Below are 24,527 nucleotides of genomic sequence, written 5' to 3'. Positions count from 1 at the left end.
TACATCGGGGTTTTCATCTAAATCTCCAAGTGACATGATTCAAGTGAAACCCCTGAGGGATGCATTAACTAATGAGGCAGTAGAGTTACTCTGGACTCAGTCTGGCCTCTGTTCAGCAGTGTCCTTTTCAGAAGTGCATAAAACTGTGGCGGACAGTGATTTTATGCGCAACTAGATACAGACACCGCCGGATCAGAGGTCAGACGGCGTCCACGGAGCCTCCATCTGCCTCATTATAGGGAATCTTCTGCCGGGGGTTCTGTCTGAATCACGTATTTCAGAGATTTACACGGAAATCCCAGTGTAAGAGCTCAGCGAAGAATAAATGTGAACTGAGCCTTACTTCAATCTTTGGGAGGCAGAATGACCAATTCAACAGCAGGTGAAGAATTGGTTTTATTTATTTTTTACCCCGTTCCTCGTGCGATATAAGTGATTGGACGACTTTATTCTTTGGGTTACAGTGATACCAGATTTATAGCTTTTTTTTACGTTTGGCTGCTGTCATACACTAAAAGACGCTTTTTATTGCTGCATCGCCGTATATTGAGAGCTATACTTTTTCTATATTTCGGCTGACAGTCATGTGACGGTTTCATTTTTGCCGGATGGGATGACGTTTTTATCGATACGATTTTCGAGCGCAAAGTTTTTTTAATCGCTTTCTATTCCGATTTTTGGGAGGCAGAATGAACAAAAACCAACAATTCCAGGAATTGTTTTTTTGGGGTTTTCTTCATGCCATTCAGCGTGTGGTAAAATTGATAAGGCAGCTTTATTTTTTTTGTTTTGTCGCTTTTACACAATAAAAACTTCTAGAAAAAATTGTTTTTGCATTGCTTTATTCTGAGAGCTATAACTTATTTTTCCGCTAATGGAGCTGTATGGCGGCTTGTTTTCAGAAGGACAAGGTGATGATAAAGCATAGATTTTTGCCTTTTGTTTTTTACGGTGTTCACAGAGATGGGTTAGCTAGTGGGATAGTTTTATAGGATGGGTCGTTCTGGACGTGGCGATACCAAAAGTGCGAACTTTTTGTTTATTTTTTACCGAAAAAATGTATTTATTGGATTCATTTTTTTTGTTATTTTAAGATTTTTTTTTATATATATATATTTTTGCAATTTTTAATAACTTTTTTTTTTACATTGCCCCACTATGGGTTATCAACTTTCCACTGACATCAGAGCAGCGTCTGACAGGCAGGAAGGAGGCATGTCAGCTCCTGCTATGAACATGAGCTGACAGGCCACCGTCCCTGGGTGACACCATGGCCATGTTTCGGCCCAGGGTCACCATGGAGACCATCAGCACAACCCGATCTCCATCATGTTGTGCTGATGGGAGCAGAGAGAATGCCCCTCGATGCCAATGTCACTATTCACAGCGACATCTGAGGGGTTAAACGCCCATAATCGGTGTTAACACCGATCAAGGGCATTGCTGCAGGGTGTCAGCTCTTATATGGAGCTGACACCTGCACTCGATCGCGGCAGCAGTCAGCGTGAGCCCGTGCAATCGAGAAGTATATATACACGGCGGTTTGCGGGAACGTTGCTCCCATATCGCAGTACATATTCAGCGCATGTCGGGAAGGGGTTAATTTTATAATTTAATAGAGCAGAAACTTACAGAGGCAACGACACCACACGTTTATTTAATTTATTTTTAAATATAGGAAAAAATTCAAATCCTCTCCTTTTTTCCCTATTTTTTAAATACTATTGTTTTAGTTTATTTTTTAATCCCTATTAGTGGAGTGGAACCTGCGATCATCAGATTGCTTATACTACATACTGTGATACCACTGTATTGCAGCATATAGTAAAAATCCAGTCTATTAAGGCCAGTCCAAAGTACCCCAAGTACCATCAGAGCAGACATCAGACCGCTGTCGCAAACCAATGGCATCCGGCAATCGCGTCGGGGTGTGGGGGATGATGAGCATGTAGAAAGGTGCGGTAGTTTTAGATCATCGTAATTTTATTTGCACCTCAGTTTGTCAGGCAATTTCTCACGCCTTAAAGCAGTACCCTATATCTGGAGGTAAACCGCTATTTTGGTGCCTTGCAGGTCTTCAAAAGGTAGAGCCATCTTCTGTTTTTGGGAGCATGAGATTTGCTGGAATTTTGGGTGCTGAGGTAACACTCGTATCAAGCCCCTGCAGTAGCAATATTGTGCAAGTCTTCGAAAATTAAGCCTATTTTAGACAAGAGGAAAATTTAATTTTCTATTTATTTAATTCGTACCAAAAAATGGTAGAACCCGTAGCTTCCATTGTAAGTGTTCTACCTAGGCGCATGCCCTTGTCTTCTTTCAACAAAAAAAATCTGGTCTTGTAGTGGGGAATTAGTTCTAGAAGGAAAAAGTCTAGTAATAATTGAAGATGGCTGTGTGTCTCTTCTAGAGGTTGTGGTGTATCTGTCTCCTCTGGCCCCATATAGGCCAATAGCGTGGGGCTATGGAACCTTAGTGGCCATGGGGCCAATGAGATTGTGTGTACTTTTCATTCTCGGTCTCGCTTTCCTTCCACAATGTGGATGTGGTGTGTTGGTGCTGGATGGATGTGGTATTTCGCTGGGCAGGCTGGGCATGTGTGGTGTCTCGCCTGTAACACACTGGTCATGGTGCAGGGGGCACTCTCACCACATGTCTGAGACATGAACAGTTCATATGCTCCTCCATTCACGAATCTTCAGGGATATGGCAACTGAAGAGACATTGCAGAAAAGTTAATCTGTTTGCTTGCATGCTATCATGCAGCCATTTTTTTTTTATAACACAAATTTCATATAAAAGTATATCTAGACTTAGTGTACTAGTACTTTATACAAAATTAAATGTCAACACCTTAAAGGGTGCAAACCTAACAACCACGTGATGTGTATGGAGGGCTCCCAAATCTCTCCCGATGCATGATGTTGGGGAAAATAAGCTGTGAAGAGTCAGGTAATGGCTTTAGCTCGTCAGCCTATTAAAAATACATGAACACTTGGAAGCAGAGTTCCCGAATGTGGAGTTGGAAGAGTTAACTTTCGATTAAACAAATATGACAGGCATCTCATTTGTATGACCAACTTTAGATACATAAGATATACAGTAGCACCTTACTTGCAGTGCTTATACCAAATCAATTTGCATCAGACAACTCCAATGATCACTTAATAGAAAACAAAATTAATGTAAATATATATGCTGAAACATACTGTATATAATAGTTGAGTTTTAATTAAAAAAAGAAAAAATACTTATTGCACTGTACAGGACCTATACCAATTACAAACATCATGTTATCAATAAACAGAACAGTGACAAAGAAATATAATATTATATGTACACAGAATATGATGAAATATCCTTATGATAGGTCAACATTACCAAATTGGTGGGATACCGACACCAGGTAAGCCCACTGATTACCTATTATCGGCTCCAGTGAAGGCTGGATGTAAACTAACTAGAAAATTACAGCTTTGTACATTGCTTAATAGCAACTGACAGGTACTCCAGCTTAGCTACTATTCACTAACCAATTTTAAGAAATCTTTTTCAGCATATCATATGAAATGTAGCAGTTACATGAAAACATAAGGTAACATTGTGTAGCCTTTTCTAAAAAAAAAAAAAAATTAGAGTATATACTCGTGTATAAGCCAAGGCCCCTAATTTTACCACGAAAAACTGGGAAAACTTATTGACTCAAGTATAAGCCTAGGGTGGGAAATGCAGCAGCTACTGCTAAATTTCCCCATCCTGGTAAGCATGGCACCCCTCATCCCCAATCCTGGTATAAATGGCACCCCTCATCCCCAATCCTGGTATGCATGGCTCCCCCTCATCCCGATATGCATGGCCCCCCATCACTGCACACATGGATAAAAAATAAACACCCCTACTCACCTTCCTGCCCTCTGCTCCAGTGCTGCGTCCTGTCTGCCAGCATCTCACCTCAGCATCTGAGCAGCACATGACATCACTGCCATGCCAGGTGAGCTGCGGGGATATTCACTCCTCTCCACGCCGGGATTATGCACGTGGAGAGGAGAGAATAGTCAGTCGTTCTCCTTAATAGCGCAGTGTGAGTCGCAGCTGCCGCTTCCTGCAGCGACTCTGCGATCACATGTGCCTGCTACTAAAGAGAATGAATATTCACTCCTCTCCACGCCCATGGGAGTGGAGAAGAGTGAATATTCATTCTTTCTAATAGCGGATCGCAGAGCCGCAGCAGTTGTGACTCACACTGCGCTATTAAGGAGAATGAATATTCCCATGGGCGTGGAGAAGGGTGAATATTAATTTTCTTTAGCAGCGGGCACACGAGGTAGGTGCAGCAGCAGCTAGTGCCTGTGCCTGTTCCTCCGCCGCAGGACCCCCACTACCGCACCAGTATATACTCTTGAATTGTGCCCTCTGGAAATTTAGATAGTGTTCCTGTTTTTAAAGCTTGTAAATGTAACCTGTCAGCTGTACAATGCAGCCCTCTCTGTGAGAAACATCAAGTAGTGACAGATTCCCAGCACGAGCAAACATCAGGCTGTCTATCAGCAGGAAGAAAAACCTGCTGACAGATTCCCTTTAAAGACTGTGTCATAAAAGATCTGACAGGTTCTTTTGAATACACAAATTTAAAAGTACAACATACTTTCATAGTAAAACAAAACATTTTTGTGTCATCACTAAATTAAAACGGTGAGATAGTTTTGTTTTGTTTTTTTAGATGGGAGGTGGGGAGGAGGAAACAAAAAAAAACAAAAATAAGCAACTAGAAATATTAGTTAGATTTTATCACAGTCAGAATTTTTTGTTTAAAATTTCAACTCTGCATAGCACCTCAAAATGCAGCTTCGTACTTTGTTAATGTTACATTTTTAAGGGGTTTTCAAGAATTAATGGCCGGCTGAACCACATATTAACAATCAATACTTCGCATTACCCACCTTCGCCTGCTCCAGCAACACCCCTTCACTGCCACTCCAGATCTTTGCAGATGAACTGCAGTGGTCACGGCAACACAGAGCCACTGAGCCAAGTGATCGGCTGCAGTGGTAATGTGCGTGGACAGGTGATGCTATGGAAGGTGAAGCAAAATAAATATAATTTCTAAAATATTCACATAGTAAGGGTTTTGGGGGTTTTTTTTTTACACTTTTTTTTAACCAGAAGCATGTCAATACTTTCAGATTTTTGCTGTATTTTTTTCAATTGAATTCATAGAAAAATGAATAAACAACGCACCACAAAGTGCGCTGTTTATACATAGTTTTTCCTTCCAACATTCTTTTTTATGTGGAAAAAACAGCTGCCACAAATCACTGTGTGAACATACTCTTATAGTACAATACACTGTACTCTAAGGAAGTCCGTCTTCTAAGAGAAAAGAAAGAGGCAGGTCAGGAAGAAGATAACATTTTTTTTACAACAGGCTCATAGACATATACAGTAAATGTAGGATCAATAAATACAATTTACAAAACATTCTAATTATTTTCAGGCTCTGGTGACTGTAGAAATTCATAGGGGTCTGGAATGTCTTGCTGTTCTCCAATGCTGAGACGAGAAGGGCTGCCTAAAGTTGAAAGAAAAAAATACATTTAAAATAAATCCATATAGCAGGCTGCATATAGCAGTACACCTTGCCAATATTCTTTACTTGCCGACATGGCTATTTTTCTACAGATGCCACCATGCCTGCATCAAAGATATAAGGGATTGAGCCCCACAAACGGCCCACATAACTCCTGTCTGTATACTCAAATTGTAAGCAAAGCATATGGTAATCTAGAGAGGCTGCCTCCAGAGCAAAAGGGAACCCACCGCTCCCCAAATCTGCTTTTCAGCAGCACATCTTTGTTTCTTTCCCAGAGGGATTGTTTGATAAAATATACTGCCACCTTGTGTACAATTGTAATTATGGCAGGCAGGTGTATTGTTACCTGGTTGTACGGGAAAATACTTTATATTGTGCATTTTATTCGGGAGAAATTGATTCTGAGATCTATGTCCATTCAAGGTATACATGAACGATCAGAGGTTCAAAATCCGACAGCACGATTCTCAACTTAATGATGTGCCGGGTACAGACTTCAACTGGTGAGGTTCATCATCTAAAGGGCTATGCAGATGGCTGATTGCACATAGATGGAGTGGCCACACCACTTTAAGGCCAAGTTCACAAGATGAGCTATCGGTGAGTTTTTGTTGTTGCATATTACCTGCACCCATTACATAAATTAGGTTACTTGATTTTCATTTGCATGCATTTTTGACGCTGTGTTTTTTGCTGGCATGTCATGTTTTAACCCTTACACCCAAAGCCTGTTTTTACCTTCTAACCAGGCCCATTTTTTCAACTCTGACCATTATCTTATTGAGGTAATAACTTCATATATCCCAGTGATTCTGAGACTGTTTTTCATAACAGATTGTATGTCATACTAGTGGTAAACTTGGGTTATGATTTGTGTTTATTTATGAAAAAATTGAAAGCATGGATCCCCAGACGGAGAAAGATTGACAGTCATCTTGTGTTTCTTACATTCTCTAATAATTGTGCCAAAAGTTGTTGCCTTTTGTCCTGTTGCCCATTCCAGCCTCGTCTAGGTCTACAATTTTGTCCCTGGTGTCCTTAGACAGGTCTTTGGTCTTGGCTATGGTGGAGAAGTTAGAGTGTGATTGATTGGGTGCACAGGTGTCTTTTATACAGATAACAAATTCAAACAGGTGCAATTAACCCCTTTACCCCCGAGGGTGGTTTGCACGTTAATGACCAGGCCAATTTTTACAATTCTGACCAACGTCACTTTATGAGGTAATAACTCTGCAACGCGTCAATGGATCCCACTGATTCTGAGACTTTTTTTTCGTGACATATTGTACTTCATGATAGTGGTAAAATTTCTTCGATATCACTTGCGTTACTTTGTGAAAAAAATCTGAGATTTGGCGAACATTTTGAACATTTTGCAATTTTCAAACTTTGAATTTTCATGCCCTTAAATCAGAGAGATATGTCACACAAAATAGTTTATAAATAACATTTCCCACATGTTTACTTTACATCAGCACAATTTTGGAACCAATTTTTTTTATGTTAGGAAGTTATAAGGGTTAAAAGTTGACCAAAGATTTCTAATTTTTCCAACAAAATTTACAAAACAATTTTTTAGGGACCACATAACATTTGAAGTGACTTTGAGGGGCCTTTATGACAGAAAATACCCAAAAATTACATCATTCTAAAAAACTGCACCCCTCAAGGTGCTCAAAACTAGTGTTGAGCAAATTTGTTCGGCATTTCAAATTCGTGTTTGTGGTTCCGGCTTGTTCGCACAAAAAAATCGGCTCCGCCCATGATCATCCCTGATTTGCCACGCTGTCACGCAGATGTTATCTAATATGTTTTATTACATTTTTTTGATTACTTTTCCATTTCTTTTTTCACTTTCTGACACTTTTTTTTTACTTTTATACTTTGTCCTACTATGGGACTTTCATGTTTTGCAGGATGATCGCTTGCATAGCATAGATGCAGCAGCATCCCCTATGCTATGCAGGCTGTCAGCTCTGCACTGGCACAATTTAGAAAGATCATATGCAGTCTATCTAAATTCCTGATGCTTCGTAACCCGGATGTCATCATGACGACATCAGGTCACTATGGCAACGATCGGGACCCCGCGCACACAGCGTGGGGTCTCCGATCCAAGATAAGAGAGGCACTCTTACCTCTGCTTGCCCCAGAAATGCTGCGATTGACCTCGATCACAGCATTTCAGGGGCTTATGTGCCGGGGAGCGGTGCGGGACCACTCCTGGCACATAGTACCGGGTGTCAGCTGTCAGAATCAGCTGACACCCGGCGGCGATCGCACCCGCACAGCGTCGATGAGGCGTAATAATATGTACCTGGTCATTAAGGGCCAGGGCGCAGGTACGTATTATTACGCCCTATGTCAGAATGGGGTTAAGTTTAATCAGCTATTTTTTGTTTTTCCAACAAAATTTACAAAATCAATTTTATTTTCGGGACAACATCACATATGTTCTGACTTTGAGGAGCTTATTTGACTGAAAATACCCCAAAGTGGCACCATTTTAAATGCTGCACCCCACAAAGTGCTCAAAATGACATTTAAGAAGATTAATCCTTTAGGTGCTCAACAGGAATCAAAGCAGTGCATTTATCTAGTGATGTGATGAGCACTTTGAACCAGGGCTGTGGAGTCGGTAAGCCAAACTCCGAGTTCTCAATTACCCTGACTCCCAACTCCACAGCATTGCCTCACTACTGAGCGTGTACATAAAGTGCAACTCAGATTTCTTTCAACTAAAAGCTCCCAAATTCTCATAAAACATTTACAGCACATACTGCATTGAACTACTGTACCCAATTTATTATATATTTTAGGAGTCAGTCCATTTTATACCGACTCCACCAAAATGGACACAGACTGCACAGTCCTGCCTCGAGCCCACAGGCGCTTCACAGTATTTTACAACGTTGAGCCATGAAAATAAAAAAATACATTTTACTTGGTAAGGAAGGAGCGCTATTTGAATTTTGGAGCACGATTTTGGCTGGAATAGATTGAAGATGCCATGTCAAATTTGAAGAGCCCCTGACATGCCAAAACAGCAGAAACCCCCACAAATGACACCATTTTGGAAACTAAACCTCTTGAGGAATTAATCTAGGGGCTTAGAGAGCATTTTTAATCTTCAGGTGATTCAAAGAATTGTTTAACATTGGGCTGAGTAAATGAAAAAATTACATTTTTTTCCACTAAAATGTTGCTTTGGCCTCAAGTTTTTAATTTTCAAAAGGGGTAATAATAGAAAATGAATTGTTGTGCATTTTCTCCTGAGTATACCAATGCCCCATATGTGGTCGAAAACTACATTTGAGGCACAGTATAAGGCTACAGCTCCATTATCAGTATTTGGTCAGTATTTTTCCTCAGTATTTGTAAGCCAAAACCAAGTAAGGAACAATCAGAGACAATGTATAATAGAAACAAGTGCACCAAGTCTGCATTTTTGACCCACTCCTGGTTTTGGCTTACAAATTCTGAGGAAAAATACTGACCAAATACGGATAGTGGGGCCATAGCCTAAAGTTCAGAAGGGAAGGAACGCCATATTGGAGTGCACATTTTGCTTGAATGGTTTAAAGATGACATGTCACATTGGCCGAGTCTCTGAAGTGCTCGAACAGCAGAAACTCCCATAAGTGACCCCACTTTACACCCCTCAATGAATTCATCTAGGGCTGCAGTGAGCAGGTTGATACCACATGTGCCTCACAGAATTTTATAGCATTGGGTGGTGAAGTAAGAATAATAACATTTTTACCACTAAAATGTTGTTTTAGCCTCAAATTTTTTATTTTTTTAAGGGCTAATAGGAAAAAATGGACCTTTCAGTTTGTTGCGAAATTTCTCCTGAGTACGCCAATACCCTACATGTAATTGGAACCTACTTTTCAGGCACAGTGGAAAGCAGCTCCATATTGTAGTGCAGATTTTGTTATGGTTTGCGGGTGCCATGTCACATTGGCAGAGCCCATGAGGCCCACCTCTCTGAATTAATTTAAGGGTGCAGTGATCATACTGACACCACAGGTGTGTCAAAATTTTTTATAGCATTGAAGAAAAAATAATTACATTTTTAACCACAAAAATTTTGTTTTAGCCCCAGAATTTACATTTTCACAAAGGAAAATGGGTAAAAATGGCACTAAAATGTGCCAATTTCGGTTAAACGTGGCAAAATCCCATATGTGGCTGTTTTAGTACTGCTTAACCAAATGGCAAGACTTGGAAGGGAAGGAGAGCTTTGAGAAGAAATTTTTTGTAGAATAGTTTACGGACTCCATGTAAGCTCCTAGGTGCCAGAAGAGCAGAATCCCCCCTCAGTAACCTCATTTTGGAAATTATACCCCTCTGGAAGTTTATCTACAAGGCGTACTGACTATTCCATCCATTGCTGCTTGTTTCTGGAAAATTGCAAATCTGCCAGTGTAGTGTCCTGTACATTGTAGTGCCCAGCTTATGCGTCTAGAGACACGTGCCGTAAATGGACATGGACACTAAATGTGATTTAGGCACACTATGGGGCTCAGAACAGAGAGGGCATTTTTTGTTTTGGAGTACAGATATTGTGGGATTCCTTTTCAGGGAGGGGGGAGCCATGGTGCTTTTCCAGAAACTGTGTGCTACCATTAACGTGGAAACCCCCTATATTTGCCACATTTCCGTTAACAAATGACAGACCCAAGTGGGGACTCATTTTTTTGTGGAGTGAGTTGAATGCTATTGGTAGCATTTTGGGGTACAGGACATTTTGGATGAGTTTACATTCATCTTGTGCTGAGCCCTTACATTGGGGTTTCCATCTACACTCCCTGACAGAAGTTATGTCGCTTATCCATGTTATGTAAATAAAAGCTTATAACCTGCCGTTAAATTCATCCATTGGTTTTATAAATTACTCTTTTGAAAGATGAAACCCTCCCAAATTTTGTATAGGTTAAGAAAATAAATTGGCATCAATGCTGAAATATTGATCATTTAATGAACACAGAATGGTCCGATTTTGGCAAGACAAAAGTTTTGTCGTCCACAGAAAGTAATGTGATATTCAAACAAATAATTATCTTAAAATACAAATATATGTTGCATAACATTGGTGAATGAAGTTGTGATGCTATTAGAGTCATATTTAATATTTTGTGTGACTTCCATGAGCTTGAAGGACTGCATCCATGTGGTTCAACAATGATTCATACAATTTATTAATGAAGTCATCAGGAATAGCAGAGAATGCAGTCTTACATGCCTCCCAGAGTTCATCTAGATTCTTTGGTTTTGTCTTCCAAGCTTCCTCTTTCATCCTACCCCAAACATGCTCAATGATGTTCATGTCTGGTGACTGGGCTGGCCAGTCCTTGAGCACCTTGATCTTTTTTGCCTGGAGGAACTTTGTTTTAGAGATGGATGGATGAGATGGAGCACCATCCTGCTGCAGAATTTGACCCCTTTTATGATTTTGAATGTAAGAGGTAGCTAATGCTTATTGATATTTTAGGCTATTGATATTGCCTTCCACCTTGCAAATGTTTCGCACATCCCCATACTGAATGTAACCCCAGACCATGATCTTTCCACCACCAAATTTAACTGTTTTCTGGATGTATTTTGGATCCATATGGGCTCAAGTAGGTCTCCTGCAGTATTTGCGGCGGCTGTGGTGTAATTCTACTGAAGATTCATCAGAAAAATCCACCTTCTGCCACTTTTCCAGCATCCATCTGTTTAGCAGGCTGTGGGACTTTGCAAATGCCACACGTTTGTTTTATTTGCCTTTTGTTTAGTGCTGGCTTCTGGGCACTGATTTGACCATGGAGGCCATTTCGAGACAGAATCCTACAAACTGTTCTAGTTGACACAGGGACCTCAGGTGACCAGACCTGTTGGAGCTCTGCTGCAGTGGAAGAGGGGCTTGCTTTGGATTTTCTAACCAACAAACGTTCCTCCTGAGCAGTTGTCTTGCGGGGTCTGCCGGACCTGGGCTTGGCAAACACATCTCCAGTCTCTTCAAATCTTGTAATTCTTTGTACTTGACGCTGAGACACATTAAAGGTGCCAGCCACCTCTGCAGTGGATCTGTTCTTCAGCCTCTTGATAATCAAGGCTTTGGTCGTAGGGTGGATTTTTGGCATGTTGTCAGAGCTCAAATTGCAGTTCAAGTGAAGGTCTGGGGTTCTGGGTTTCTTTTAATACACCCCCACTAATTAACCGATCATTTACTGAGAACTGGTGAGGATGTAAACTAGGATTGGGTGCATTATATGACCAGGCGACAACTTTTGTCTTGCCAAAATCTGACCATTCTGTGTTCATTAAATGATCATTATTTAAGCATTGGTGCCAATTTATTTTCTTAACCTATACAAAATTTGGGAGAGTTTCAGCTTTCAAAAGAGTAATTTATAAAACCAATGGATGAATTTAACGTCATGTTATAAGCTTTTATTAACATAACATGGATAAGCGACATAACTTCTGTCAGGGAGTGTACATCTCCGAAATATGCGATTCAGATGAAACCCCCAATGGAGCCAATCACAAATGAGCTAGAAGCGTTACTCAGGTCTCTGTTTGGCCTCTGTTTAGTGGCGCCTCATTACAGTGAATTTTCCAAGAGGAATTTTGTCTGAATCACGTTTTTTCAGAGATTTTCACGTAAACCACGATGTAAGCACTCTGTGTAGAGCGAAAGATAAATGTGAGCCGAGCCATACTGCGATCTTTGGGAGGAAGTATGAACAAATCAACAGCAGTTCAAGAATTGGTTTAATTTATTTTTTATGCCATTTACCGTGTGGTATAAATGATAAAGCGGCTTTATTCTTCGGGTCTGTGTGATTACAGAGATACCAGATTTATATAGTTTTTTTTATGTTTGACTACTATGTCGCACTAAAAATGTGAAGGCTTCTTGAAGGGATGAGATGAATTTTTTTTGCTACCATTTTTGTGCACATTTTTTGATCGCCTTTTATTCCACATTTTGGGAAGCAAATTGAAGAAAATAACAGCAACTCAGGAATTGTTTTTTTTTGTTGTTGTTTTTCTTATGTCATTCACTGTGTAGTAAAAGTGATAAGAACACTTTATTCTTTGGGTCAGTACAAATACAGCAATACCACATATATATTGTTTTTTTAATGTTTTGCTGCTTTTACACAAAAATAGCAAAAAAAAATTCTTGTATGGCCTAATTCTAACAGCAATAGGTTGGCGCTGATGGAGCTGTATATGTTGCTTGTTTTTTTTACCTCACCATCTGTAAGCCAAAACCAGAAATGGAACAATTAGAAAAAGCATAATAGAAACACGTGCACCACTTCTGCATCTTTTATCCACTCCTGGTTTTGGCTTACAAATACTGATGTAAAAAAAAAAAAAAAAAAAAAGCACCAAATACTCAACGTGTGCACGTGGCTTTAAACTGACAGAACGTCTTTTAGAACATGCTCCTGGAATGATCTAACAGGCCACCGTAGCTGGCATACCCGGAGGTCCTTATTTGACCTTGGGTTGCCAAGACAACTATCGGCAGTCTGCAATTACATCGCTGGTGTGCCGATCGGGTTGAAGAGGGAGCCCTCTCACTCTCCTAGCCTTCTAAATGCTGCGATCGCTATTGAAAATGCATTATTGGTAACATGTGATGCTGAATCACTGTATACCAATATACGCCATGTTAATGACATGAAAGCAGCACGATTCTTTCTCCAGACCTCAAATACTTCACCTGTCATGACTGATTTCATGTTACAGTTACTCCACTTCACCCGGTCACACAATTTTTTTTGTCTTAAAAAAATCCTTCTACCTGCAGCTCTAAGGTAGAGCCATTGGTGCATCATTTGCACCATCCTATACAAATTTATTCCTGGGGCTGTGGGAGAGTGATTTATTCCCGTTGCATCGATGTTCATCAATGGATCACATCCCCTTGATTGCATTGATTATATATTTTTGATCTGGCAGGATTCTATTGAAGAGCTTCATGATTTTATGGCTTCCTTGAATCAGAATGGCTATAATATAGATCTTACACATAGGTGGGACATTACATTGATGGATTTGTTGGACGTCACGGTAAAAAGAGACCGATGAAATTGTCTACAACAGATCTCTACCATAAACCTACTGCAGTGAATGCACTGTTACATGCTTCATCATCCCACCCACCAGCCATGATCAATTCTATAATTACGGGTCAGTTTTTTCGCCTTTGACGCATATGCTCTGATGATGCTGATTTTTAGCGCCAAGCTTTACATTTGAAAAATAAATTCTATGACTATTGATATAGTTTGATATAGTCACAGATCAGTAAAAAGAGCATACAACAAACATGTAGAAATTGAATTACTATATTAATTGAAACAAAATTGAATGTAACAAACAGTCACGATTCATCACCAACTACAATGCACAGACTGACTACATGCGAAGATGTTTGGAGACGTTATGGCCCATTTTATTGCTTGATCCTATCCTGACTAATTATTAAAGATAAACCAACTATCACCATTCGGATACCCTTGAACTTAAGAGATAATTTGGTCATGAGCCACTATCAGAACAAGCCTACTACTTTCTTGGATTTCTATGCAACTTCCTTGGGGATGTGTACCTTATAGCAAGTGCACAGCCTGTCCTAACATTTCTCGAGCAAAGACATTCACTAATTCTGAGGGAAATGGGGTTTACAATATCATCCATATAATTACATGTACCAATTGTGCAGTAATTTATTATGCCACGTGTTCAAGTCCTAAAATTTACGTAGGCCTCACTACATGACAACTCAAGGTCCGTGTACGCGAACATGTGAACGGTATCATTACAGCTAGTGATGTGCAAGATCCCACAACATTGAAGACAATCCCAAGACACTTTAGGAATCACCATAACTCTGATCCTTCGCAGTTTATGGTAAGAGGGATTGATAGGGTTATCCACAATATCAGAGGAAGCAATGTTAGTAAACCAACTGGCAAGACTGGAGATTCGATGGATTTGGACTCTCAGCATGGTCCATCCTCTGGGCCTCAATGAAAACCTAAGCTTTGTTCCCTTTTTATAACCGGCTACACTAGTTTTGTGAACGGCAATGTTTTTATTACTACTTTTATATGTTTTCAATGTGCATCATATTCATTCATTAATTTTAGTCTCTTGATACCTGCAGTTTTTTGTTATTCGCACATGTGCAGCATTTGGATGAATAGTCACGGTTAGCTACAGCCAAGTTATACCTATGATTCTACAGATATGGAGTCAGAACCACTAGAGGTAAAACCATCTGTCCATCTATGGATGAATAACCATGAATACCAGCAGTAATTTCCACTTGTTTATTCTTACTATATTTGCAATACAATGTTTGGTACCTGCAGGAATTTCTTTCGGTTATCACTACTATGTTGGTGATACACAGACTTCATTTTTACCATGGATATTTATGCTTGATTTGATATTGTTACAAAACAAATCTTATTGTTTATTTTCTATTTCAATTTCCTTTACATATGGGGTGCCTTCACCCATCCATGTGTGTAACTAACTGTTTTCTTCCTCTTGCTTTCCCCCTCTTTCTGCATTTTCACATGCTCTTTACATGCATATATGTCATGATGTGGGTGATACCATGTTGACTGACTCTCCTTGTATATATGAGGTGTGTGTGTGTGTGTATGTATATATATATATATATATATATATAGTGTATGTATGTACAGTTTGGACACACCTTCTCATTTACAGATTAGGTTTAATCATATACAATATATATACAGTACAGACCAAAAGTTTGGACACACCTCATTTAAACATTATTCTGTATTTTCATGACTATGAAAGTTGTACACTCACACTGAAGGGCCAACAAGTGCTAAGCATCTCTGGGAACTCCTTCAAGATTGTTGGAAGACTATTTTCGGTGACTACCTCTTGAAGCTCATCAAGAGAATGCCAAGAGTGTGCTAAGCAGTCATCAAAGCAAAAGGTGGCTACTTTGAGAACCTAGAATATAAGACATAATTGCAGTTGTTTCACACTTTTTTGTTAAGTATATAATTCCACATTTGTTAATTCATAGTTTTGATGCCTTCAGTGTGAATGTACAATTTTCATAGTCATGAAAATACAGAAAATCTTTAAATGAGAAGGTGTGTCCAAACTTTTGGTCTGTACTGTATGTTGCATAGAGTCAACCAACTTCTGGCACCTGTTAACTGTTATTCCAGCCCAGGATGCTTTGACTACATCCCACAATTTTTGGCATTTGTTGGCTTTGCCTCAGAAATGGTATTTTTGATGTCACCCCACAATTGTTCGATTGGATTAGGGTCTATGGATTGGGCTGGCCAATCCATAACCTTAATTTTGCTTGGCTGGAGCAAAGATTTTGCTCGTTTACTGGTGTGTTTAGGGTCGTTGTCTTGTTAAAACACCAATTTCAAGAGCATATCCTCTTCAGCATAAGGCAACATGACCTCTTGAAGTATTTTAATATGTGCAAACTGGTCCATGATCCCTGGTACGGGGTAAATGGGTTCGGCACCATAGTAAGAGAAACATGCCCATATCATGATGCTTGCATCACCATGCTTCACTGTTTTCAGAGTTTACCGTGGCTTGAATGCAGAGTATGAGTGTCATCTGACGAACTGTCTGCGGCCCTTGGACCCAAAAATAACAATTTTACTTTCATCAGTCCACTAAATGTTTCTCCATTTCTCTTTAGGCTAGTTGATGTGTTCTTTGGCAAATTGTATCCGCATCAGTATTTTTTTTTTTTTTTTTTTTTAACAGTGGGACTTTGCGGGGACTTCTTGCTAAGACATTAGCTTCACACTGTCACTGTACTCACAGGTAACTTGAGACGGTCTTTGATCATCCTGGAGCTGAGCCTTTGCCATTCTGGCTATTCTTTGAACCATTAGTCTTCCATTTTCTAGTTTTGCTTTCCCTTTTAAAAGCATTGGAGATCATTTTAGCCGGACTGCCTATCATTGTCTGCACTCCTTTATAAGTTTTACCCTCCCCAATCAACTTTTTAATTAAAGTAAGCTGTTCTTATGAACAAGTTCTCGAACAACCCATATTTCTCAGGCTTTCAAGGAGAAATGCATGTACAATATGTGCTGGCTTCACCCTTAAATAAGGGCCACCTGATTCACACCTGTTTCTTCACAGAATGATTGACCTCATTAATTGAACTCCACACCGCTATTTTGAACACATCCCCTTTCAATTAATTATTCAAATACACAAACTCAAAAACATTCAGATCATGAATGCTCTGTCTGTTGGTTTCTTAGAATCTACTGCACCAACTGGTAAATTGTATGACATGTGATAATATAATTCATACCAAATAAAAAAAAAATCTTAGTTACTTACCGGTAATGGGATTTTACAGAGCCCATGACAGCACCACCTGAGAGAGGGTATCCGCCCACCAAGGACAGGAGACCTACTGAATAAAAAGGCGGTACCTCTCCTCCACATCAGTTGGGTTTCAGAGCATGAGAGGACCTCCAGACAGTATGTTAGTACACAACTGCCACCAATAAAACATTACTCACTATACACTCATACATAGTGCACACTATTAGTGATAAAAGGGAGGGAATATAAGGGTGCTGTCATGGCCTCTGCAAAATTCTGTTACTGGTAAGTAACAAAGATTTTTTCCCCTTCTCTCATGACAGCACCACCTGAGAGATTTATATAGAACAGACCTTAGGAAGGGATCACCGTTTGTAACACCTTTCTTCCAAAGGATAGATCAGCAGATGAAGATAGATCAAGCCGCTAACAGTTATAGAAGGTGGAAGGAGATGACCATGTCGCTGTCTTACAAATTTTGCTGGTAAGACACTTCCGCCTTCTCAGCCCAGGAGGTCGCCACAGCCCTGGTGGAATGAGCCCTCAAGTTCTCTGGGACTGACACATTACTGGAAGAATATGCTAAGCTAATGGCGTCCCTGATCCATCTAGATATAGTGCCCCTTGTTACTTTAAGGCCCTTCCTAGCTCCCTGAAAGGACACAAATAAGGCTTCATTGTTTCTCCATGGCTTAGTTAGCACCAAATATTGGATCAAGACCCGTCTCACATGTAGTGTATGGAGCCTCTGTTCTTATGAATTTTTAGGGTTAGCATAGAACCAAGGGAGAATGATTTCTTGGGTTATATGAAATTTAGAGGCCACTTTCGGAAGGTAGGCCGGGTCTGGTCTTAATGTAAGCCTATCTACAGTGACCTGTGTAAAAGGATGATTAATAGAGTTCCTGTAAGTCACTAACTCTACGGGCTGATGTAAGAGCTATCAGTATAACTGTCTTCAGGGTGAGGGCTGTTACGGTCACCTCTTCTAAAGGCTCAAAGGGAGGCTTAACCAGCGGTACTAGGACCAAGTTCAGATCCCAGGGAGGCATTCTCAGGGGTAGTAAATGGTCTGGATCTGTCACATGCTTTTATGAATCTCATGACCCACTTATCTACCGCCAGATTGTATTTATACAGGGCTCCTAGAGCCGATACTTGCATCTTAAGGGTGCTGGTAGCCAATCCCATTTCTAAGCCCCTCTGTAGAAATTCTAATGTGGCCTTTATAGGAATTTTACCTCTTGCTGATTGTCCCGAAGTAGACAGGAATTTTGCCCATGTCCTATCATAGATCTGCTTTTAAGCAGAGTGGTGACTAGATTTGGGGAAAAACCTTCCTGAATCAGCAATGACAACTCAAACTGTAGGCTGTCAAATGCAGGCCCGACCTTTGAGGATGGAAGACTGGGCCCTGCTTGAGGAGATCCGAACGTCTGGGAGGACCCACGGATCCAACTCAGACATCATTGTTATCCAGGTGAACCATGGTCTGTTGGGCCAGAACGGAGCAATCAAAATAACTCTTGCCTGTTCCTCTTGGACCTTCCTCAATACTGTTGGTATCAACATTAGTGGGGCAATGGCGTAGGCTAGGCCGAAGTTCCAGGGAATCTGCAGTGCATCTACTGAATAGGGCTTTTCCTTCGGATTCAAGGACACGATTTTTGTTTTCCTTTCTGGCGAACAGATCTATTTCTGGACGACCCCAGCGGTCCACAATTTGTTGGAATACTGTCAGATTTAGCTCCCATTCTCCCTGTTTTAGTGTATTCTGAGACTCAAGAAATCTGCTCGTTTTCTTTCCCTCGTATATGCAGCGCCGAGAGCGTAAACTAGTATTGCTCCGCAAACTGCAGGATCTCTTCCGCCACCAGCAACAGACGGCGGGATCTTGTACCCCCGCCTAGTGGTTGACATAGGCGACTGTTGTGCAACTGTCTGACCAGGGCTGTGGAGTCAGTAAGCCAAACCTCCGACTCCTCAATTTCCATGACACCGACTCCACGATTCAGACTCCCTCATACATGGCTCATGTTGAAGTTTAAGTGATAAATTTACTGTAGTAAAATGGTAACATCAGGCTTTTAATCATTATTATGATAAAATAATCAAGCCATTTAGATAAAATATATTTATGAGCTAAGAGGAAAGACAAACTAAAACATCAAGCATACAGAAACAACAAATATGGGACTATTAATTTATGCACAGTTTATTGAAAGTTTAGATATGCTTTAAGAAGTACTTACCTTAATCCTGCTTTCCTGTTCACTCCAGAAGTTCTGAGATGTTTGCAGGCATTCCTTCCCTGCATGTTTTTTTTCCCTTATCTGTAGAGGAGGAGCTTCTCTACTTATGTACATAAACTGTAGCACAGATTCATCTCAGCTAAAAGTCTAGACCCTTAGATCAGGAATAGGACAGACATTTATAGGGCATTTCATAACTTTCCCAAATTCTTATGAAAAAAATATTCCCCTCAAACTGCATTGAACTACTGTACCCAATGTATTATATATTTTAGGAGTCGGTCCATTTTATACAGACTCCACCAAAACGGACACAGACTCCGACTCCACAGCTCTGTGGCTGACAATATGGACATGCTGCCCTTGCAATTGGAAACAGCTTCATTGCTGCATTCTTCACGGCCAACAGCTCCTTCATATTTGAGGAGTAACTCCTCTGGGTGTCCAACCAGACTCCCTCGATTACACAATCCTTCACATGTGCTCCCTATCCATCTGAGCTTGCGTCAGTTGTAATTATGTCCTTGATCTGATAAGACCAATGTACCACTGGGATACATGATGTCATTTTACCTAATAGAGACATTGCTTTCCTTAGAGTCATACATGGATTTCTGACTGTTTCCGAGATTAAGGTCACAATCTTGTGTTTGTCTTCCGGTAGTAGACAAGTCCGTTTTTCGGAGTCCAAGATAAGCCCTAGGAAAGACTGAACCTTTTTGTGGCTCCAGTCTAGACTTTTTCAGATTTAATATCCACCCAAGTTCGATCAGACTGGTTCTGACTTCTGACAACTTGACACTGCTGTGTTCTACTTATCAGCCCACTACCAGAAAGTCGTCCAAGTACGGGACTACCAGGGTATCCCGTTCTTGGAGATGTGCAGTGACCTCCAGATTGATCTTTGTAAAGATCCTCAGAGCCATAGAGAGACCGAAGGGTAAAGCTGTGAATGAAAATGCCTGACTCGCTTGTTGATATATACAGCCACTCTCAGATACTGCTGATCTTTCGCATGGATTGGGACGTGGTAATAGTAGTCCTTCAGATCCAGGATACTCATGTAACATCCCGGAAACAACATTTTTATGACCGATCTTATAGATTCCATCTTGAAGGGTCTGTAGATCAGGAAGCTGTTTAGGCCTTTCAAGTTGATTATGGTTCTGAAGGTGTGGTGTTTTTTTTTTTTTATTAGCAACAAGGGAGAATAGAATCCTTTCCCTTGTTGGCTTATTAGCGTCTCCTTCAGAACCTGCTTTTTCACTAAGCTTAACACTTCATTCTCCAGGGCTGCTTGCTCCCTGGGAGAGGAGTTCCTGAAGATTTGCCAAGGGATAGATGTGAATTCCAATCTCTGTTCTGTTTTTATTATACAAAATATCCAAGTGTAGCACCCTGAGGATTCGGCTGCTACAGGGGTATTGCACCTCAAGCCAGAGGTGTGGTATTCCACTCCCGGGTAAGGATGGAGTGTGGAACTGAGCTCAGTTAGCTGCATACACTACATACATCCCATTTCCGAGGGACAGACCGATGGTACTCCCACTAGGTATATGTGCAGGTACGACAGTGTCTGTCCCTGGCTGGAGTGGGAGGGGGGTGGAACATCCCAGTAGTGTAGGGGCAGATAGGGGGAGCAGTCTGGGTAATGCTAGGAGCTCATTGGGTGCTGGTCACCTGAGCTCACACATAGAGGGAGTATATAAGGTGGGAACCATCTTAGATCAGGGTCAGACAGGCAGACAGTTACCAGTCAGTCTTTTGTAGAGAGGTCCAGGAGAGCCTGCAGAGAGAAGAGAGAGAGGAGAAGAGAAGGACCCAGAGGGGGAGAAGAAGGAACCCCAAGAACCTAGTATACAACCAGAAGGGTGAAGGGTTGGCACGCAAGGGAACCGGATCCCAAATTAGTGGAGGAGAGAAACAACCCTCAACTAAGAACCGGAGGCTGCGACATTACATGTGGAGCAGCCCCTCACCAAGTCCACAAGGAAGGCACACCAGGTATAGGGTCAGGGAACCCCGAAGAGGTGCACCCACCAAGAGGCCCGAGGGAGCCGGACATAAGTGGACCCCTGGTGAGAAAGGCCAGTAGAGAGGACAGTCAGAAAGGGAGCTCAGGACCACGCTCCAGAATTGCTTGGGGGTTGGCCGAGTCCAGGACCTGGTGGACGCAGCACGGCTCGGGCGGTCACTCAAGGCCAGAGTGACCAACAGAACAGCAGTAAGTAAAAACCCTGAACTGCACAGCCCGACTCTGAGTCTTCTTACCATCCACACTGCACCACCACTACCACCATCCTCTACACCTGACCCCCTGAGGCTATACCCCTCCCGTTGGGGGTTATACTATCACAGCTGCACACATACCAGCAGCCTCAGCGGACCCTGCTGCAGCGGCGGCCTTTTGACCGCAAATCAACGGGTGGCGTAGTCGACACTAAGAACACCAACAACATCTGTAAAGACTGCCACAGACTGAGTTTGACACCCTGGGCACGGACCGGGTCACCGCCACTCGGAGACTACAACCCCCATCTGATCCGGCTCCGGGTATCCCCCAAACAACACTGGCCCAGGGGGCGCGTCACAAGCACTGGATGAAATTCTTTCCCAGGCAGGCAGGAAGTGGGACAGTTTTCCTCCTACCTGGGGAGGTCTGTCACTTAGGGGTTTCCTATTCTCAGAGGAAGGACCTCCGAACATGAAGCCTTCACTTTTTGGCTTTCTGTTCTTCCATTTCACCTGTTCTCTGGAGAATTTACTCCTGCTATACCTTCTTTTGCGAAAGGTACTTTTGTATAGTGGCATCGATACATTGGGAAACCCATTCTTTTTTTTATCTGCTGCCTTATCTAGTATGTAGTCCAGAGCCCTGCCGAAAAGAAATTCCCCTTCACACGGGATTTAACACAATTTGTTCTTAGACAGGATGTCCCCAGGCCAGCTCGTGAGCCCCAATGCTCTGCGAGCCACATTGGACAAATTTGCCGACCTAGCTGCCAGTCTCACCGAATCCGCCGATGCGTCGGCGAGGAAGGCAGCCGCCCCCTGCATTAGCGACAGACCGGCCAGGATCTTTTCCCTGGGAAAGTCCTCTTTAATTTGGTCCTCTAGTTGTTGTAGCCAGACCATCATTGACTTGGCTGTGCAAGTGGCTGTGCAGGCCGGTTTTAATGCTCCCGCTGAGGACTCCCATGTTTGTTTCAGATAAGACTCAGCCTTCTTGTCAAGGGGAACTTTGAGAGCTCTCAAATGGCAAGGTGAATTTCTTACAGGATTTTGACACCGCCACATCAATTTTAGGGGTTTTATCACACCTGGCTGTATACTCTTCCTCAAATTGGTATCTCCTTTTTGAAGATTATGGTAGCTGCCCCTTCTTTTCGGGTCTCTTCCATTCTTTGTCAATGAGTATTTTAATCCTGTCATTGTCCGGGAATGTGTGCCTTTTCTTTTGATCTAGACCCCCAAACATGATGTCTTGAACTGTTCTAGGGGTCTTGGTATAAGCTATGTCCATAGTCGTTCTTATAGCCTTTATTAACTTATCCGTGTTTCCTGCTGGAAAACATAGCCTACCACCCATATCACACTCTGAAGAAGATGATGATGATGAGTATGAAGAGGAGGTAGAAGAGGAAATAGACCCCCCTCACCTTGTAACATTACCGATTCCTCTGAATCAGTTGTCTGATGTTTTGGCTTTTTACTCTTCTTACGTTTAATCAGGGTTTTCAGGGAGTCCCTAATCTCAGTTTGGATTATTGATTTTAGATCCATGGCAAAGCTGGGGGCTTCCTCCGATATGGTCTTTTGGATACACCCAGGGCAGAGCTTTTTAGTATATGTGCTGGGACAATTAACGCCACACAGCGAATAGTCCCTGTTGCTCTTTTCGGCGCTACATTTCTTGGGCCTTTCCTAGTAAAAAAAATACACAAAGAAAGGGATCTATTTATCATGGTGAACTTTCATGAAGATCACTCACCACTGTGCCGTACAGTCTAGGGTACCGGAGATGGAGGTTGGATTAGTTCACATGACCTCTCTCACCTGGAGGTGGTGGACTCATGACCTGCCCTGCTCCTCTGGCTGGTCTTGCTTTCGCTGGTTCGACTGCCATTGCTGCGTCCTTGAGGGTGGCGCTGCTGCTGCTGCTGTTGCTCAGGTGACTGCAGCTCTTGATCCATGTTGGAGAAGATGTGCAGGCACCGCCATCTTGCAGCCTTTCCCTCTCTTTAATAGCTGAGGGATGCCACACCAACCCCAGTCAGGTCCACCTCCGGATATCCGGGTTAGACAAGGCTTTTAGTGCCATATGCACCGCCGCAATACATTCCGGCGTGCTCATCATCAGGGTGCGCCGACTTCCTGACACGCACCCAGCAGTTGGACAGTTCTGGGTGGCTCTATATTCCGGCGTGCTGCATCATCAGGGCACGCCGGAACTTCCTGTCACGCGCCCTGAGGTTGCGCAGACCCGGAAGTCCCACTTTCCGGCGCGCTCGACATCGGGCATGGTAGCATAACACCAGCACGCCCACTCAGCCCCAGAAGAAGGGCCTGGCACACTCCACTGGAGGCCTCCCACCCGGCCTACCTGCACAGACCCGGACGTAACCCGGCGCGCTTGGCCCAGCCTGCAGGCAGACCCAGTGCGCGCAGAGCCGGGATGCGTGTCAGCAGGGGTCATTATGAAGAGGACCCCGCCGGCACGCCTGCTGCACCGCGGACCTTCTAGCCAGCAGTATATCTCAGTCCATGGACACCCTCCAGCCTGGTAAGTTCCATGAAGCACCGCTCTTCAGCAGTTCCCTTCAAGGACAGGAAACCAAACTGATGCGAAGGAGAGGTACCGCCTTTTTATTCAGTAGGTTTCCTGTCCTTAGTGGGCGGATAACCTCTCTCAGGCGGTGCTGTCATGGGAGAAGGGGAAAACAGTGATTAATCTGGTTAGTCATATTGGACTGCTATTATTTTGAACACTACTGTAAGTATTCACTATGATTTTTTTTTTTATGTATCTTCACCTAACTGCACCTTTTCTTACACCTTGCACATTATACAATTTTTGCACTTTTTACACCAGTGTTTTTTGTTTTGCCATTTCTACTTTTTTATTGGTTTGGTGTATATACATGTAGCTATGCATCATGATAATATCATGCACTGTAGATACTTTCATATACATGTATTCACTTATACTTTGGTTTAATTGCATATAACATTAAATAATATTGGATGTATGGAATGGTACGCTTTGAACATGGATGTATGGTTTGCCTACGTGCAATTATCTTAAT

At 42.0% G+C, this 24,527-nt stretch overlaps 1 protein-coding gene across 3 annotated transcripts in view; it reads right to left on the bottom strand.

Moving 5' to 3' along the window:
* Positions 1–3,203: 3,203 nt before the first annotated feature.
* BRD9 (bromodomain containing 9) overlaps positions 3,204–24,527 on the bottom strand; it is a 94,467-nt gene continuing 73,143 nt past the window's right edge. For all 3 annotated transcript variants that reach the window (XM_073678436.1, XM_073678437.1, XM_073678438.1), the window contains exon 16: positions 3,204–5,566. In XM_073678436.1, the coding sequence (XP_073534537.1) occupies positions 5,478–5,566 (89 nt within the window). In that variant the 3' untranslated portion in view covers positions 3,204–5,477. The remainder of the gene's footprint in view (positions 5,567–24,527) is intronic.

The sequence above is a fragment of the Phyllobates terribilis genome, unplaced genomic scaffold (assembly GCF_046119375.1).
Source record: "Phyllobates terribilis strain yellow unplaced genomic scaffold, ASM4611937v1 Scaffold_4__5_contigs__length_816908805, whole genome shotgun sequence".
Lineage (NCBI taxonomy): Eukaryota > Metazoa > Chordata > Amphibia > Anura > Dendrobatidae > Phyllobates > Phyllobates terribilis.
Note: the sequence above shows the minus strand (reverse complement) of the source record. Positions and strands in the feature narration are given on the sequence as shown.